Source organism: Mizuhopecten yessoensis, unplaced genomic scaffold (genome assembly GCF_002113885.1).
Source record: "Mizuhopecten yessoensis strain PY_sf001 unplaced genomic scaffold, ASM211388v2 scaffold8955, whole genome shotgun sequence".
Taxonomy (NCBI): domain Eukaryota; kingdom Metazoa; phylum Mollusca; class Bivalvia; order Pectinida; family Pectinidae; genus Mizuhopecten; species Mizuhopecten yessoensis.
In genome coordinates, this window is record NW_018407806.1 from 393642 (window position 1) to 412756 (window position 19115).

General features: G+C 37.1%; 1 protein-coding gene across 1 annotated transcript in view; it reads left to right on the forward strand.

Moving 5' to 3' along the window:
• The window catches only part of LOC110456935, a 176251-nt gene extending 159644 nt beyond the window's left edge, over positions 1–16607 (forward strand). Inside the window, exons 135-150 of the mRNA XM_021508006.1 lie at positions 273–365; positions 951–1340; positions 2138–2214; positions 2859–2922; positions 3164–3364; positions 4077–4179; positions 4661–4775; positions 6840–6985; positions 7718–7845; positions 8468–8623; positions 9491–9677; positions 10397–10587; positions 11439–11669; positions 12014–12128; positions 13896–14013; positions 14663–16607. Coding sequence (XP_021363681.1) covers positions 273–365; positions 951–1340; positions 2138–2214; positions 2859–2922; positions 3164–3364; positions 4077–4179; positions 4661–4775; positions 6840–6985; positions 7718–7845; positions 8468–8623; positions 9491–9677; positions 10397–10587; positions 11439–11669; positions 12014–12128; positions 13896–14013; positions 14663–14921 — 2574 coding nt within the window. The 3' untranslated portion in view covers positions 14922–16607. The remainder of the gene's footprint in view (positions 1–272; positions 366–950; positions 1341–2137; positions 2215–2858; positions 2923–3163; positions 3365–4076; positions 4180–4660; positions 4776–6839; positions 6986–7717; positions 7846–8467; positions 8624–9490; positions 9678–10396; positions 10588–11438; positions 11670–12013; positions 12129–13895; positions 14014–14662) is intronic.
• The last annotated feature ends 2508 nt before the right edge of the window (positions 16608–19115 follow it).

A 19115-nucleotide genomic window follows, 5' to 3' on the forward strand; every position in this document is an offset into this window, starting at 1 on the left:
GGGGGGGGCAGGTACAAGCCCCAAGTTATACAAATTGAGTCCTCTTTCCCCAAGGATGCTCTGGACCAAATTTGGTGAAAATCCACTGAGTAATGTTTTAAAGGAAAAAGCTGCGCCAAAGCTTAAGTGCGCCAAAAAATGAATATTTTGCTATTTTCTTGGTTTATATAGTGACATTTCAGGGAAAATGTTAGTGTAATCTCATAGTTATACAATGTAGTACTATATTTAGACTTTGAAATGTACATGAACAATGTTATTATGTGTCACAGATCCATTGTGCAGTGGTTGTATGGAACCCCAACAGATGTGGAAGCGGAGTGAGCCCGCCCCTCGACAGCGACAGTATCGTCTTCACAGTCACGGTAACCATACTCACAGAAAATTGTTTAACATGTTTGTGTTGTTGGAATTTGTGTTTATAATGTTCCTTCGACACAATATTATTTGAACACTTTACGGATGCATGCTATCTTAGCTACCATGATTAGAACTGTTGTCTAGTAATAGTCAAAACTTAGCAATCTGGCTAAAAAAAAAAAAAAGCAAAAAGCAGTTAACTTTACCAACATATAACAATATCACAATTTATAGTATCTATAAATTCATGGTTCCTGGGCCGCTTTTGTTTATCGTGATCCAAACGGTTGAACTGGTTGGACCAGAGTTGTTTGTTTATGAAAGGTCAGACCTAGTAATCTGATTCTGTTTTCACGCGAGCCTTGACAAAGCCTTGCAAGACTTGCATAAACTTTTGCAGGTCTGCCAGGATATATACCTGAAAATGTTACATTAAAAAACAGACAAACTGGTTGTTCCCAATAAGCAAACAGGCCCTTGTAGTCAAACTCTTAAAAGGGCAAATGAAGGCTACTTTAAATTTGAGGGTCTCCCTCAATAATACAGCTGCTAACGGTGTGTTTGACTTTCGTTTACTGCCTTGGTTTTAGGTCAACGAAGGTGACATAATAACAGTGAGAGAGGGCAATCCATCCTATGAAATCAGAATTTCGCTGACCCAGACTGTTGGCTACTACTGTGCAGTCAAGTACGGCCAGGCCTGTATTGTAGAGATGAAGACCCAAGTGGTCAAAGGTAGTGACCAGAGGCTGTGTACAGATGGCTCGGTCATCCCTGACCTGGCCATCCACACCACTGCCACCAATGTTTCCTTGGCAACCTGTGGATTCACCACTGATAACAGCAACCAGAACTTTGTTGTGAGGATCAAAGCTGTAATGGACAATTTGATCAGTGGCACGAGAAACCGGACACTTAACATCGTGATGGTGGACAGCGCTGGCAGTCAGACAAGTCAAAGTGTCCTCAAGAACGTCACTGTAAGTTACATTCGTAAAGGATTGTCTGCTCCAGGACATATCTCTTGAGTCATCACTCTATTTGGAGTAGTTGATCTTTTTTTTAAGGGCATATCTGAGTCAACACTATTTTTACGTAGTTTATTCTGCTCAGGGATTCAGGGTAGTTAAATTTTGCTCAAGGATATATCTGAGTCATCACTGTATCTTGGGGCAGTAAAAGTCTGCTCATGGACATATCTCTAAGTCATCGCTGTATCTCGACGTAGTGTAACTAAGTTTTTTAAGTGCTTGGGGTAGTTTAAGTCTGCGCAAGGACATATCTGAGAGTTGTTGCTGTAATAATATTCTAAGAATAGTTTTAACTCATTAATCCCTAATATTTCATGATGAAGTATTCCAACTTTTGAATTGGAAGAGTTCAAATGTGTCTTCAGGGGTGAATGAGTTAAATTGGTCTTCTCAAGAGCTCAGGTCGTGTAAAGTTTGCTAAAGGGCTGTATGTTGGAGTCAGTACTGTTTCTCAGGAGAGTTAAAGGCTGCTCAAAGGCATTGCTGTTAAGTTAAATAAATGAAGGAAAATACTCCAGCATAAGCAAAACACAGATTAATCGGTGTATTTGAAAGTTTGCTAAGTACAAAAACATTATTCACTTGAATTTAACACATTGACATGATTTAATCATAAAAAATTACATAAAAATATTATTCTTAATTTTAGCAGCAACTTAAATGAGTATAAATGAAATGCTGATGTTTTGGCAAAATTATTGGCTAACAATGATGAAAAGTTTTATATATTATGCTCTGGACTTTAGGTGATAATAGAAGATTCGGACCTGGTGGGATTCTGTCACTCCCAAAATGACCCCCACATTTCAACATTTGACAATGTGTAAGTATGCCGTCGGCTCACAGACCAATTAAATCAGAGAGAAACATTAAAAAATCTTGATAATTGTCAATTGATTTGTTATATCCCCCAAATGAAGTTAAGGGGGTATGTGGGAATCAGCTTGTCCGTCCATTTGTCAATCAACAGCTTATGAGATAAAAGCTTGTCTGGACAACATCGCCTTTAACTACTAGCAAGATTTTAGAAAACTTCAATATGCATGATCGGTACCGCATGTAGCTGTGTAATTGATATTTAGTTTTCAGGTTCCAACCAGAGTTATTGCCCTTTTTTATACTTGGTAATTTAACGTCCCGTCGGGACAGATTCTCCAAAACTGCCTGACCAAATACAATGAGACTTTCTGGGAGCGATACATAGTTCTAGATAGAGAGTTCTAGTTTCCTTTATTAGAACTACAATGTATAACCAGCAGGTCTTTGATACTTCATCATAATCGTAAAGAATGGCTCACGGGAAAGAGAAAAGACATGGACATAATTTATACTTCATAAACGGCCTCTCAATGGGGTCGACCAAGTTTCCAAAAGTCTGTTGTGACAATACAATATAACTGATGATTAGATTTCTCGCATATGTCAAAAAACGTATCTAATATCGCATATTCAACCATTCCTTCACAGATTGTATGACACTCACTTGCAGGGAGAATTTATCATGTACCGGAATTTAGAATACCACATAGAGGTAAGAGTTGAACAATTTTCATTAGAAATAGAACCATTTATTTTGTTTTTGTTGTTGTTGTTTTTTTCAAAAAACAAGATACACAATTTTTTTGGGTAATTACTGGAAAAGCTAACGAGGTATCAAATAAGTTTTGTCACAACTAATATGGAAGTTCAGATTTCTTGTTTACATACTGGGTAGCCATTAGGAACTCTGAAATATATAATATAATTAAGTGTTTAATCATTGACTATCATAGGTACGAGTGCTATTTGTGAGGTGTGGAGAAGGCACTTGCAATTGTGGAGTTTTGGTCAGATCAGGAGATGACGTCATAAAAGTTCACAAGTGTTTACCAGGAACTCTCTCAGCTTATCCAATCAGTCGGAGACTCTTTATCAACTCTCAGCTGACATTCAATTCCAATATCTACCAGGCAGAGGACGGCAATAAGTATGAGGTAATTGTCTCCCCTTTTGGCAAGTTATTGCCAATATTGGCAAATAAGTATTTACCTGTCCTCGTCAAGGAAATTGTTTCCCTTTCTCAGATAAATTAGTATTTGTCTCCCCTCGCTAAGGGAATTGTTTCTCTTTATCAGATAAATCAGTTTTTGTCCCCCCTTGCTAAGGAAATTGTTTCTCTTAATCAGATAAATCATATACGCTATCGTCAAATCCCTAATAACGATACTGTCTGCCCTACTGACATATTTGTCTCCCCTTATCAGGTTCAAATCTTTATTAAGTTATGATCTAAACCAGAATCACTTTTATATTTTTGTCTCTATTATCTCTCCTGGTCATATTATGTGCTTATTTAGTGTCTTTTATTATCTCCCCTGGTCATATCAATTGCTTATTTAGTGTCTTTATATCATGTAATTATTTCCCTTTGTTAGGCTTTTTGGCAACCTTTATTTTATCTATAAATGATAAAAATAGAAATTGTAAGTTGGACTATATATAAAAAGGCAACACTCTGACCTGTTGTGAGATTTTGTTCTGCAACAATTAGAGAATCTGAAATTAGTTTAGACAATCATTGGAAACATCTTGAACTGAAATTTAATCACCTAGCTTGCTACCAATTTAAAGTGATTTTTGATGAGCCAGTAATTGCCTGCGTCAATCATCTCCTAGTATCCTATTAAATCCCATTTGTCTCTGTAGATCTATCTACCAACCGGTGCCAAGGTGATCTTGAAGAATGACCAAGGAAAATACATGAATGTATATATCGAGGCTTCAGTTTTGGACTTGAACAAGACGGATGGTATGGTGTTACACTACAGATAAAGTGTTTGTTAATGTATACAAAAATGGAATGGCTGCAGACTGTGTTTAATAGATTTGCATTTTAAAGACTTGAAATACTCAGCCAGGCTGCAGAGAAGGCTGGAATACATATACTCCTTATTGAAACTGACCTTGAATTGTTTGAGCAGATATAACATCAGATCAAAATTGAATTATAATTTTTCATTTGCATATAAACTTAAAAACATTTAACGCTATATCAGACCCCGACAAGTAGTGATTTTACTAAGAGCTTCTCCAGAGATCAAGTCCTTGTTCAGCAGTTGAACACCTCTACTTGGTGCTGACTCCTCAAGTCCACCATTCAAATGCCAACATAACTGTGTTCAAATGCTTCTGAATGCTCTAGGTTGCTGGAACAACCAGGGTTGAACCAGGAACTTTAGGTGCAGATGTTCTGAAGGCCTGTTTTACGTAAGAATATCACTGTGTTACAGGTCTGTGTGGAAAATATGACGGGCTCAAGGCGGACGATCTTGTAGGAGCAGATGGTACGATTTACAGTGTAACTGATGCAGCAGACCAGCCTAACGACTTCAGTCGATCCTGGAGGTAAGGTTTAGTGACCTTAAGATGGAAATCTTATCACCCGGCAGCATTCATCATGTTCTGAGTACTTTCTGTGTTTCATAAAATGGCAACGCCAACATTTTACCACTTTGATAAATTTTCACAACTAATTTTCACAACTTAAATATTTGTATGGGGTCTGCATACTTGGGGGAGATTCCACTTGATTAGGATTAAAAGCATAGACAAAGTGTGTGTATGTACACCCTAGGGGAAATGGGCACTTATAAAAGACATCTTTTGAGTTGTTCTTTCAGATGAAATAATTATAATTAGATCATAGAGAAGAGGAATAGTTTAGCAAAATCTCTGGTTGAAAATGCTCAATTTCAGGGTCCAAAATAGGGGGAGTTGGCAAGAATAAGTCTGAGACAGGTTTTCTTTTATACTCAATGCCCAAGTGCCACTTGCCTCCATAACTCTGTTACTTCATCCTATTTCAAACTAAATGCAAATACTAACTCAGAAATTGTTTAGGGAATAAATTAAATTTTACTGTTTATACCTTGCCATCTTATCCCAATTTGTTGTCATGATATTACCGACTTCATTTCTTAACAGATTTTTACCAAAGTTGTAAGATTTTCATCGTAATTTGTATAAAGATCAAGTATAAAATACATCCGACATATTTTAAATTTCCAAATTCAACACCATTGCTCACTCTTGCTATTTATAGGTCAGCCCTAGGGCAAAGGGGGGCATCTTACTTATGTAGGTGTCACCATTTCTAACTGCTGAACTGGCAGATGACTTAAAAATAAGCAACATTTCATAAGCGGGCATGGCAAAACAATGACTATTTCTATGAAACATTATCGATTGCCTCTTTGTCTTCGTTCAAAATGCTCATTAAAGAGTATTTTGAAGTTTCATTTTTTTGTATCAGTGTATTACTATAACAAAACACTTGTACAATAAATTCCATCATCAAAATTTGTCAGTCTGGTTCTCGAGCTTATTCAGATATTAACCTGGCCCAGTGCATGCTGTTGCAGTGTCCATGCCAATTTGACTTCAAGCTCTTCCAGGATTAATACAGCACAATAAGTAAAAACAACTCCTATTCTGGTTATCATGCTTTATTGTGTGGCCCGCAACGTGCGGCGACATATAGGTATGACTTTGGCGGCGGCGGCGGCGGCAACAGCCGCGGCTGTGTCGTCCGAAAGAAGGTTTACGTGGGATAACTTAAGTGCCCTTAGGTTGCATACTAATATAGCTCGGAGGAGTTTGCATTTCAGAAGTTAACATGCATTTTTGATGGAGTTATGCCCCTTCTATTTACAAATAAGGGCATTATGAAGTAAATGCATGAACTTTTTTTTTTTAATCAATTCCTTTCAAATTTTGTACGGTAATTCTAGAAGCAACAATGTTCAACATATATTACGGGTTTTTCTGTCGAGTTTCAACTTTCAGTGTTTCGTCATATCACACTTAATTTTGTGCTTGTTTACGCGATCACTCCAGCCAAAACACTTTTCTCACTAAAAGCACTGAGCAGGCGACCCATCCACCCCTGTGGAATTCTTGTTGAATTGTAAACAAAATCCCCTCTGTAAGATGGACATTTCCATGTATCATGCTTATCTTATGTTACCTGTAGACCAGGCATACTTTTATATACATTGTATATCTAGTACACTACATGTTATAGAAGTAGCTAGTTGACCACATTTGGACTATGGAGCGTTTTAATTTACAAGAAAAAAAATCTGATCAGGACAACTGCAAAATATTTGAGTCCCATTAACTTGTACACCCCTGAAATTTCATAATGAACTTTTCCAACCTTTGAATTGGAGGAGTTGAAATGTGTCTTCAGGCGTGAACGAGTTAAATTAAACGATGATACAGCGGTATGCATTTTTTCATTTACATAATGTCTTAATTGGTCCATTTTGTATCCTTTTGATTACCGTAATCAAATGAAATTAGAGAAGTGATTTACAAAATGTCTTGTTTTCTGTTATAGGGTGAATTACAAAATGTCTTGTTTTCTGTTATAGGGTGAATTACAAAATGTCATGTTTTCTGTTATAGGGTGGCCCCAGCCGACTCCTACTACCCTCTTGGTTACACGTCCACGGTCACCCTCGACACTCCGGTGTACTGTCTGTGCTACGACGACGGATCGACATCCTGCAACTACAATCAGGATGTCTACAGGTGTGGAGAATCCTCAGCTGGTAAGTCGGTTGGTATTGTAATGGTAGGTTCACACTCGGCTGGTATTGTAATGGTAGGTTTAAACTTGGACGGTATTGTAATGGTAGGTTCACACTCGGACGGTATTGTAATGGTAGGGTCACACTCGGACGGTATTGTAATGGGAGGGTCACACTCGGACGGTATTGTAATGGTAGGGTTACACTCGGATGGTATTGTAATGGTAGGTTCATACTCAGATGGTATTGTAATGGTAGGTTCACACGCGGATGGTATTGTAATGGGAGGTTCACACTCGGACGGTATTGTAATGGTAGGTTTACACTCGGATGGGATTGTAATGGTAGGTTTACACTCGGATGGTATTGTAATGGGAGGTTCACACTCGGACGGTATTGTAATGGTAGGTTCACACTCGGATGGTATTGTAATGGTAGGTTTACACTCGGATGGTATTGTAATGGTAGGTTCACACTCAGATGGTATTGTAATGGTAGGTTCACACTCGGATGGTATTGTAATGGTAGGTTGGTATTGTAATGGTAGGTTCATGCTCACTGGATAGCATTCTCACCTTTCACTAAGGTGACCCAAGTTTGATTTGGTTCTCTGTCTGACCATTTCAGTTCATCTCTAGATACTGTAAAAGTCCTTTTTTGGGATTTTTCACAGTCCCAATTTTTTGCAAATTTGCTAAATTGATCAATGATTTCGGTATAGAAATTTTCATTATACTATTGGCCATGTTCCAGGGTTGGATCTGACTCAGACCCTTATTGATGAGGCAATAGCTGATGAACAACAGACGACTGTTCGCAGGAGGAAACGTGCTACGCCTGATCCAGGGTTCCAGTACGACCCCACCTATGTTGGTCCTTCTGTAAGTGCATGGGATTTGTACTTTTCTGTCCGTTTGTCTGTACATCTCTCCATACTTTGTGTTTATCTCAATAAGTCTCATAATAGAAGTCCAACATCAAACTTTATATGTGGTAGATCTTGTCGAGTACAACAGCAATATATCAATAGTCTTGTGTTAGATTTCAAGTTTACCTCCATGTCTCTGTTTAAGATTAATGGGTATATACTGTATCATTTTCTGCTTTTCACTTTACCCTCAAAGATTTTTTAATTTTCTAATTTTCTTAGTTGTCTTTGGGCCCTGCCTTATTACTTCACAAACTTAAATCAAGCTTGTTACTTCACAAGCTTAAATTAATTTATCCTTATTTAAAAAAAGAGAGAAAGAAAAAAAATGAAAGTGAAACAGCATATTAGATTGAACAATATTTGAGTCAAGTGATAGGTATTATAAAGCATGGGGGGAGGGGGAGACCAAATTAGTCCAAGCATGCTCACACTATACATATCTCCAAATAGATTATTAAATGAGTCTTGTAATATAAATTCTATTTGGGAGAGAAAAAATATTTAGTGAAACAAAATTCTGGCTATACTTTTTGTTAGCTAAAATGTTTTAATGTTTTGTCTTTGTCTTACAGACACTGGTGTGGCCTACCAGTAGCGGTATCACTGAAGCTGTGGCACGAGCGACTTGTGGCAACAAGATTGTGGGCTCCGAAACTTATACACAGTGCAAGGATATCCTCTCAGACAATGCAATTGAACGAGTGAACGCTTGCATGCGTGATGTCCAGGTTAGTATTTTACGCAATTACAGATTGAAATATAGTTTCAACTGTTACCAAGGCAAATAGTAGTCTTCTAATTTCCTTCTTAAAATTGGAATGATTCTGTAACATATGAGAGAAATTAATTTAAACGTACCTACTTTAGCTCAATCAAATTTTGGCGCTTTATCCAACATATTAGCACATTGATGAATTGGGCCAATTGGTACCCATAAAATATGCACACACAAAAATATACATGGACTTCAATTGGCGTCTTCATAATTAATCATGATATTTAAAGCATGAAAAGCGCTAAATTAAGATCACCGCTAAAATTTGTACGTTTACAGTATATTTTTCCTTCAATTTAAAGGGAGAAATTTAGTTTTTGTACTGATTCTGGTTCTCCCAGTACTAATTAATTTCTCTCTGGGACATATTCTGGCACAATACTTACAAGAAAAAAGATGATAGAATCTTATGTGTACATATGTAGATAATCCATAGGCGCATAAAAGTTAAATTAAAGGTCAAAGATGTGCTTAATTTTCAATAAATGTTTCTGGTGGCTATAAGTTTTTAACTCATTCACCCCTGAAATTTCATAATAAACTATTCCAACCTTTGAATTGGAGGAGTCCAAATTTGTATTCAGAGGGGTTAATGACTTAACTTTTAAAGTGTACTGACATCACCCACAGAGAGTCTGCATTGTACCAATATGATGTCACTGTGACCTCACATGAAGGTGAAAGGTCATATAAGTTCTCAATTCAGTAAAAGATTGTCAGGGAATTAATTTTTAAGATATATTGATGAAAGTTAAAATTGAGATGTAACAGAAATGTAGCACATGGTGTAACTGAAATAAGATGCGTTTTCTTCCCGCAGTTGACAGATTCATTTTCCTGGGCCGACTCCGGCTTGTCCAGTCTACAGGAGGCGTGTAACAACGCTGTAAAACGTAACACCAGTCTTTGGGATTCAGCCACGCCCACTTCTACACCTGCTCTACCTTCAACCATCGTCAACACCCTCTGTCCGAATCTGTGTTCTGGTCAAGGCACATGTATTGCTGGTGAGTTTAACCGTCAGATAAAAACTGATAGACATTGGAAAAACAGGAGACCATCACATGAAATTCTTTCATGTTTAAAGCATTGATGTGTCCATTCAAACGAATCACATTGTTTAGAACTTGTTAAGGCTGAAATGTGATGTGATGAAATCAAAAGATTCCGTGGCACCTTTCATAGATCCTCTTCCTTCTTCTTTGAAATGTAACAGGAGATAGAGAAACATGTAACGGCCAGACTGGGGTTTAAACCCCGGACCCTTCGACCTCTAGACGGATGCTCTTACCAATTGAGCTACCAGGTCGCCGACAATCGACCCGGTCAATGTCAGCTACAGGCCTCCCTCCTTTATTTAAGTCTCTCTCCCCCCACCCCTACTAGGACTAGTAGTTAGTGCCTTAATTTGGCAGCTCCTGTGAATTCCTCAAAATTGTATTGATTAATGTATCACTTAATGTATATAATTATTGTATTGATTGTATAAATTGTATAAAGCACCTTAGAGTGGCTTATTGTAGCTAGATAGGGCACTATATCAAATGTTGTATAACTTCAAAATTTAAAAAAAGAACCTGGTGGATTCTTCCAACATTCAAAGGGAAAGAATCATTAAATGTGGCAGGTTCATTAAGTCTACTTTCAGTATTAAGAGAAGTAGAACATTTTGTACAAGGTAGTATAATGTAGGTGTTACTATATGGACTTAACTACTGACCAACAGGTGACTGTACCTGCCAGTCTGGCTTTGCTGGACCAGACTGTTCCCTGACCGTGAATGAGGTCCCTATTGTAGTGCCGGAGGTGACCAATGCTGTGTGTGACACTCTCACACAGACCTGTGGCTCCTTTATGGTGTACGGAGACAAATTCCTCAACTCAAGTACTCTTACCTGTCACCTGACAGAAGTTCAGGTAAGTTGACACCTGAGACATGCCTAAGTAAGTTGTCACAGAAGCACAAGCAACTTGTTGTAGTTCTGCAGACAAGTTGTCTCAGTTGTACAGCTAAGTTGAAACTTTAGAAATCGTAAGTTGTCACTTTAGATCAAATGACTTGTCACAGTTGTACAGATTAGTTGTCATAGCAGTACAGGTACGATGTCACAGTGAGAGTAATACAGGTAAGTTGTAGCAGAACTACAGGTAACTTGTCACAGTGGAAAGCGGTAAGGTGTCACAGTTGTACAGGTAAGTTGTCACCTCACAGTAATACAGGTAAGTTGTAGCAGAACTACAGGTAAATTGTCACAGTGGAAAGCGGTAAGGTGTCACAGTTGTACAGGTAAGTTGTCACCTCACAGTAATACAGGTTAGTTGTAGCAGAACTACAGGTAAGTTGTCACAGTGGAAAAGGTAAGGTGTCACAGTTGTACAGGTATGTTATCACCTCACAGTAATACAGGTAAATTGTCATAGCAGTACAGGTAAGTTGTCACCTGTCAGAGGTAAAGTAAAATAGTCATCTGATACCGTAACAAATTAATATAAAATGGAAAATCATTTATTCCAACTCTTATTTTTTTTATCGTTTTTCCTGATATGCCCGATAAAACAGAATGGTAAGAATGAAATCTTTCATTGGTATACCTGGAAAATCAACATATTCAAATGAAATTATTTTCTTGACGCTTCCTTTAAAATTATAATATATTCCTGTTTTATTAATCAAACAGCATGGTATTTTCCAGACTGATGAAGATGGGATTATTTTTTTACATTATTTTCCAGACTGATAAAGATAGGATTATTTTTCATTTTTACAGGTTTCCAGTACTGGGGTGGTCAAGACCTCGTCAACCTCAACCTCCGCTGCTCAGTTCCAGCGCTTGACCGCAGCGTTATGTGTCATTCCACAGAACAAGAGCTATGTCATCAGAATCAGTAACGATGGTTCTAGCCTGAGTTCCAATGAGGCACTTTTTGTTGTCTACAAATCCACCTGTTTCCAATGTACCGTCAACCAGTCGTATACCGATGCCACATGTTCAGCCCAGGTCAGTGTGATCCATGATCGGCCACTCTGAAAAGACTTGGATTAAAAAAAAAAATGCCTAATATTATCATGATGATAAATGAAATAGGAATTTCAATTACTTTTTTCCAACTCAATTTATGAACAGTGCAGAGTGACTAAATGGTCCTAATGTTTGACTTTGAACTCGTTGACCAAGTCAAAAGTCATGGTGTGGTCTGGGAGGAAGTTTTTTGAGGGAAAATAAGATTGGCTAAAAATGTTCCAAATTGCACAAGAAGATTTTGAAACTTTAAGAATGTTTGTCTTTGTTGATGTTGAGTTACAGTTTAGATTATCTAAAATAAAATCTGTTTTTATTTACAGTCTGACGCCTGTTACATCGGCTCTATGTGTTATGCCGCCAATGACCTTGACCCAACAGATCCCTGCAAGTACTGTCGCCCATCCGTGTCCACCTCGGGCTGGACGACCTCCACTGGTCAGTTGCTTTTGGACTTTGGCTCAAACAGAAAAATCTGCTTAGGGATTCCTGTACCATCATATATTTTTAAACGTTTTTACTGAATTTTAATTGTTTCTGGAGCAGACAGGAGAGAAACTGACTACAGGCTTGACACTCAACAAAATGGTTAATATTCTGTACAGGCTTGACACTCAACAAAATGGTTAATATTCTGTACAGGGATTTAAATCATGTACAACTTGTTCTTTCATGGAGCAACTTAATGATGTTAATTAAGAAAGAAAGAAAAATAAAACAAATACTATCAGAACCTGGAAAGGTATGAAACCCACGTTGATAACAAGTTAAAAGTTCAATGTAAGGACTTTTCAGGACACATCCCTTGTTTACCTGTACATTGTGTATCCTTTATACAGACCAGGATATAAACACTGTATACTTGTGTACTGGGAAGTCCTACTTGGATATCATATTATCATTATCACAAATTACCATAAATGTGATTATCATGGTTTGTTAACTCACTTGGCCCTTCAGGCCAGCTTATGCTGTGGCGCAGCCTCCGTCTGGGCTCTCCGTCCGGGCCCTCCGTCCGGCATCAGTATTTTACTTTAAACAACTTCTGAAGAATAACCAAAATGCCCAGGATGATGATATTTGGTTAGTAGCATGCTGGGGTGAAGGGCTACCATGTTTGTTTGAATGAATAACCAAAAGGACGAGGATTATGATATTTGGCCAGTAGCATGCTTGGATAAAGGGCTACCAAGTTAGTTCGAATGAATAACTTTCACTCATATTCCAGGTCACAGGGGTCAATTGTCTAAAAAAAAACTTTAAACAACAACTTCTGAATAACCAAAAGAACCAAGATGGTGATATTGGGTCAGTAGAATGCTTGGATGAAGGGCTAACAAGTTTGTTCAAATAAATGACCTTCACTATATTCAAGGTCACAGGGGTCAAATATGTCAAAAACTTTAAACAACTTCTGAATAACCAAAAGGCCCAGGGTGATGATATTTGGCCAGTAGCATGCTTGGATGAAGGGCTACCAACTTTGTTAAAGGGAATGACCTTGATCTGTATTCAAGGTCACATGGGGCCAAATATTTTGAAAATATTTGAAAGAATTCTTCTGAATAACCATAAGGCCGAGAAGGTTGATGTCTGGCAATTAGCATACTAGGATGAAGGGCTACCAAGTTTGTTCAAATGAATGACCTTGACTTATAATCAAGATCACAGGGGTTGAAGATGTTCAAAATCTTTTAACAACTTCCTACAATAATCATAATAATCATTAGGCACAGAATGATGATATAATAGCATGCTTAGATGAAGGGCTATCAATGTTTACTATTTGAATGATCTTGTTTCGCTTTTGGTCAAATATATATAAACCTTTAAATGACCTAATCTCAATTATAAAAAGGTCTGAAGTGGTGATGTTTGGCAAGTAGCATGCTGAGATGAAGGGCTATAAAGTTTGTTCAACGTTAATGACCTTGTTCAACTTTCGAGGTCACAGGTGTCAAATGTTTTCAAATCTTTTAACAGGTTCTTTTGAATGACTTTAGTCATAAATACTGATGTTACAAGTGTGAGATTAATACCAGGTGAGCGATGCAGGCCCATTGGGCCTCTTGTTATTTTCAGCACCATATACAAAAGGTTAAGGTTATGAGAAGGGGTGAGGTGGGGGTGCAGGATTATAAATTAGCGACCTTTGACTGGCTACGTTTTTATAGAGTGCATTTTTAATGTATTCCTATGTTTCAGCAACGGAATGTTCTACCAGAATTGATGAACACAGCAAAACAGTTGTTATAGTGACCTCCGTTGTGGCTGGGTTCCTACTCATCATCATTATAACCCTGGGCGTTGTCTTCGTTCGAAGGTTAGTAACGTAAACTGTCGAGTACAGAGATAGATTATGAGTTATTGCTTTTAATCAAAATTCTCCAATTACCTAGAAAGCTGGTACCAGTGTATATGTATGAAGCCCCTTTCAAGCTCTTTGAGAATTTCAGGAATTAAAATTGCAATTTCATTAAATGTTACTTGAAAACCATTAGAGAAAGTTAATGCACAAGTGTGTTGTGTTATTGGAATGGGAGTGGAAAAACAAATGAGATATACTGTTTCTCACAAAAAAAATGAAGGTTTGAAGGAAGAATGAATGATGCAGCTGTGAAATTAATAAATAGTACACATATGATCTTATAACTCGAAAGTATATCATGGGAAAAGAAAGTTATTTTAATTATGGATTTAATTGTCAAGTATTTTCCATTTAAAAAGGGGATACTTATCAAACAGGGGGAAATGTAGCCCTAATAGCAAATGTAGGAGATTCCAATATATATACCACTGATCATGGAGGTCATCTCCAGTTTTACCCGTGCAAGTGTAGGTGCCTTGGCAGGTATGCAGATTTTAACCCTGACAATGTACATGCTTGAAAGCGTTTTTGTAAAAGGCCAACATTTGTATAATTAACAAGCATGTGCTTATCACTGGTAAACTATTTTTATTATGTTTTGTAGAAATTACAGAAAAGGAAAACTGGCTTCCAAGAAGAAATCTGGCAGGCGTCAAATGAACGGGAACAGCCGACGTGTGAGATACAAGGATGACCCGCAGACGTTCACGTATGATAACCAATCTTTTGATCAGAGGTCGTCACCAGCACACGAGTATGGTATGTCCTACGACAACCCAATGGGACAGAGCTACTACGCTGCACAGCATCAGGAGCCAATCGCATTCTACCAAACAAACACGAATGGCTACTTCGAGGATTGACAATACTGAGAGAATAGTTACCATGGAAACATTATTCTAGAATTTAGATAAATGATGTAAACTCAGCGACTTCTTAGATGGATTTTGTTTTAGCTTTTTTTCAGAATTTGAATGAAGATGCTTTCAAAGCTCAAACTATCTGTATGGAAAGCTGCATTCTTCAAACAAAGTTATAGAACTAGTATTATGCAATTCAGGTTAATTTTTTGATAACTGAATTAAATGATTGCAACATTTGTGATTATGCCTGGTCAGTTTAGATTTTTTTTAGAAGATTTAATGATGGATATGTAGGATTCTTAAGTTCAGAGAGGAAAAAATATTCGGTGAATACAACCTATATATAGTTTCTGACAAATATTTACACAAGATTCATTTAAAATATTAATATTAAAGTATTAAGGCAGTCATTCTATAAGTCAGACTGGTACACTCTACAGCTAAAATGCTACAGTTCAAACTTTTTGATTCCATTAAATCTTTGCAATGTGTAGATTTAGAATTTTTCAGCCACGTTAGAGAATCGTCTGCCTCGATGCGGTGGATATAAAGTGAAAATTTGCTTGCGTTCTTTTGTGAACAATTAGGGGCTTAATCTAGTGACAGATTCAGTAGTTTAAATGCAGCAATTTAAGTGCTTTAGTTAGTAATTTAGTTGTAAAAGAATATATTTCTGTTAGCCAAAAGCCGCCTGGTAACCATGGGAGGCCTGCATTGATTGTCTTGAAATTCAAAAATAATTCATTTTAGAATTGGGAGAAAATTCAAAGTGATTTTGATAAAAGTGGATGATCCATGTAGATCAGGGTTCATAATGAAAGAATGATTATATACTATGAAATATGTACATGTAGTTAATACTTTTTTATATTGACAGTCGATTTTTGTTCATCTGGGCACAACTTTCTGTAGGCAGTCGCAAACTTTGTGTAGTTCGCGATACTTTTCAATAATTACAATCAATCTTCGTTAGTTCTGACACTGGGAAAATGTCCTTTTTATTTGATAATTTCAGATAATTGAAATATAACGCTTGCAGACTTATAATAATTTTTTTTCTCCATACTTTAAGAGAATAGGCATTTAAGATACAAGTATTCTCTATCAGAGGATTAACAGAATCATTCCCTGTCTGTCGGGTATAACAGAAACTTCTCTATCCTGGGGGTGATATTTTGATTGTCTAAACCAAAGCACATGCCATGGACTAGACATTCAAGAAAATCGTTCTGAGGATTGGAGATTACTTTGCGGTACCTGAAAAGCAGGGAATTATTATTTCTCTCTCATCTACCGACAGCAGCGCTGTGTAAACAACAGAACATGTGATGTATGATTATCAAAAATCACTTATGATATCAGTTTTCATAGAAATAACTATGCAACTGAAATGTATTGTAAATAAGATATTTTTTTTTTTTATTTAGAACATAGTTATATTACTTTACATGTTGACAACCAAATATATTAAAATATGAAATATACATCAACTTTTTGTCTGATGAAGGTGACAGTGTAAATATTGTACTAGTAGTTATCGAAACGTCACATAGAAAATTTCATTGATTGTGTAAAAAGAACTTCTCATAATATATCAGCTTCAGTTGCAGACAATGTTTATATGTAAATGTTGTTTGGGTTGAACTTCCAGTTAAACATGTGTTCTTCTAAACGGAGTTATCTCCCCTTCAGGGGTGACACCTGAGTACGGGAATGTTAAAGTTTGTTTCAAATACAGGAGCCGATCGAGCTCCTCCACACTGGACTCAAAAAATAAACGATGTTGTCAAAGGTAACCACTTGGTCATCGAGTCTCGAGTAAAATATTTTTAACACCTTTTCCTTTGGCATGTTTTTAAGGAATATGACAATCTGTTCTTGAAAAAGTCTCTTAGATCCTGAGGGGTTTTTTTTGTCACATGTTTTCAGCATTATTATTTAGTTATGTAGCAAGAGTTAACGAGATTCGGATCTTGACTGTACAGTGAAACAATCATGTATTATATTTCGTCGTCATCGTTTGATGTTGAAATCAACACGTTTAAATGTATAATTACCAGGTACAACAAAATATAAAGGGTGCTTCTGTGGTGTCATTTTCTTGTTCATATCATTTAGATCATCGGAATGTGTTCTCAATGGTTTATCCAAGTAATAATTAAAAAATGTATATTCTTCTATAACTGTTTTGTATATTTTTATGCTCAATCTTATTTTTATAATAAAATCATTGTGATACTTGAAAATCTTTGATGTTGTATGTTTGATTAAAGTTGACAACACTCCATAATAGAGCGGAAGGAAGAATCTGTGTTTCATTTTAAAAGATGCAAGTAGCTTGGTGGTAATTTATTGTCATAACAAGAAGTCAGTCACAGGCTCCTTAGGCACTAGATTTTGGTTACAATAGACTGAAAATGTCGAAATTGAAAGCATATTGCACAGTTAAAAACAAATATTCGATATTAGACAAGACATCCTTTTAACCTCACTTGGTCAAAACAAGTAGTGAGCTCATGTCATGGTGCAGAATGTATTGCCCATAAAATGTTTTCGAACAAAACTTTCTCCTTCTGACTTAATTGAATCAGACTTCAACCAAACTTTCATCCTAAGATCTTACTTGTGTTAAATGGCTGCAGGATTGTAACTCGATTTGGTTTGAAACATCACTTTGGCAAAATGATCATAATTTTTATGCATGAAGTTTGTGCAAACCCAAAGCCAAAGGGGTGTGGCCCCAATAAAGTAAATTTTGGCAACAATTTTTCAAAATTTCATATTTTACGGTCATTTGATGCAATGATATGTGTAGTGACCAAAGACTTCCGTCTCTCTCGGTACTCGGGTAGACAGGCCAGGTGACGCCCCATCTATATCAGCCTAGTGAATATGCATACTTTAAAATGGTTAAGACCCTCTCCATATAACCACAAACACATGTAGAGGACATTAGGAGATGAATACATCCATGCTTCCAGAATTTTGCTCTGTTGTCCCACCCCACCCCTACAGACTTAGTCCCCAAGTCATAACATGGGAACAGTAGAAATTTCTACCTCATAAAAGTATAAATAATTGTTAGGCATAATTATAAACATAATCATGCTACCAAGATTGACTCCTGTCTCGCCTTCAGAAGAGTACACAAAAGATATATGGGCCTTGTATTTCAGCAACACTCTATTTTCAAAATGATGTAACTCGGCCATTTTAGCACCAAATTCTGCGCACAATGTAACCTTGCTATTGCAGACTCGCTCTCTGGGTGAAAATGAAAATGGTTGATATCCCATTTACTTATAACCACTTTCTAGGTATGAAGAGACGAGTATACATGTACTCATCTTAACTAGATCAGTCCCACCAATTCCCAAAGTTACAACATGGAAACAGTTGAGTACCACAACAAACAACACTAGGGACCTCATTCCTGGGTCATAACTTTAAAAAGGTTGAGATCCCCACCCCATAACCATATAAACGATTGCTGGGCAAGATTTGGTTTGTTTGTGTTTTACATCCTATTAACAGCTATGGTCATTTAAGGACGTGCCAGGTTTTGATGGTGGAGGAAAGCCGGAGTTCCCGGAGAAAAACCACCGGCCAACAGCCAGTACCTGGCGACTGGGCAAGAAGAAACAAATCATACTACATGTACCGGGATTGGCTGTGCCCCAGAAGACTTTTTGGGCAATAACATGGCAGACTTGAAATCCCAACCCCATAACCATATACATATATCATTGCTTAGTATGAAGTGATGGACGAATATTCATGCAACCAGGATTGGCTCAGGGGTCCATTCCCATCCCTTATGATTCACTCCCTAGGTCACAACATGGAAACAGTTGATGAGGTTCTTACCCTATAACCATATATACAATTACTCTGTTAGTAATAATGATCAGAAAAACAAGTTTAACTTTCAATAGAATATTTTAATTATCAACACCATACACAACAGCACACCATCACACTCAGATCACCCTGTACACTTCATCTACTCAGGGTCATATACTGAACCATAATCTTATCCTCAGATCACCCTGTACACTTCATCTACTCAGGGTCATATACTGAACCATAATCTTATCCTCAGATCACCCTGTACACTTCATCTACTCAGGGTCATATACTGAACCATAATCTTATCCTCAGATCACCCTGTACACTTCATCTACTCAGGGTCAT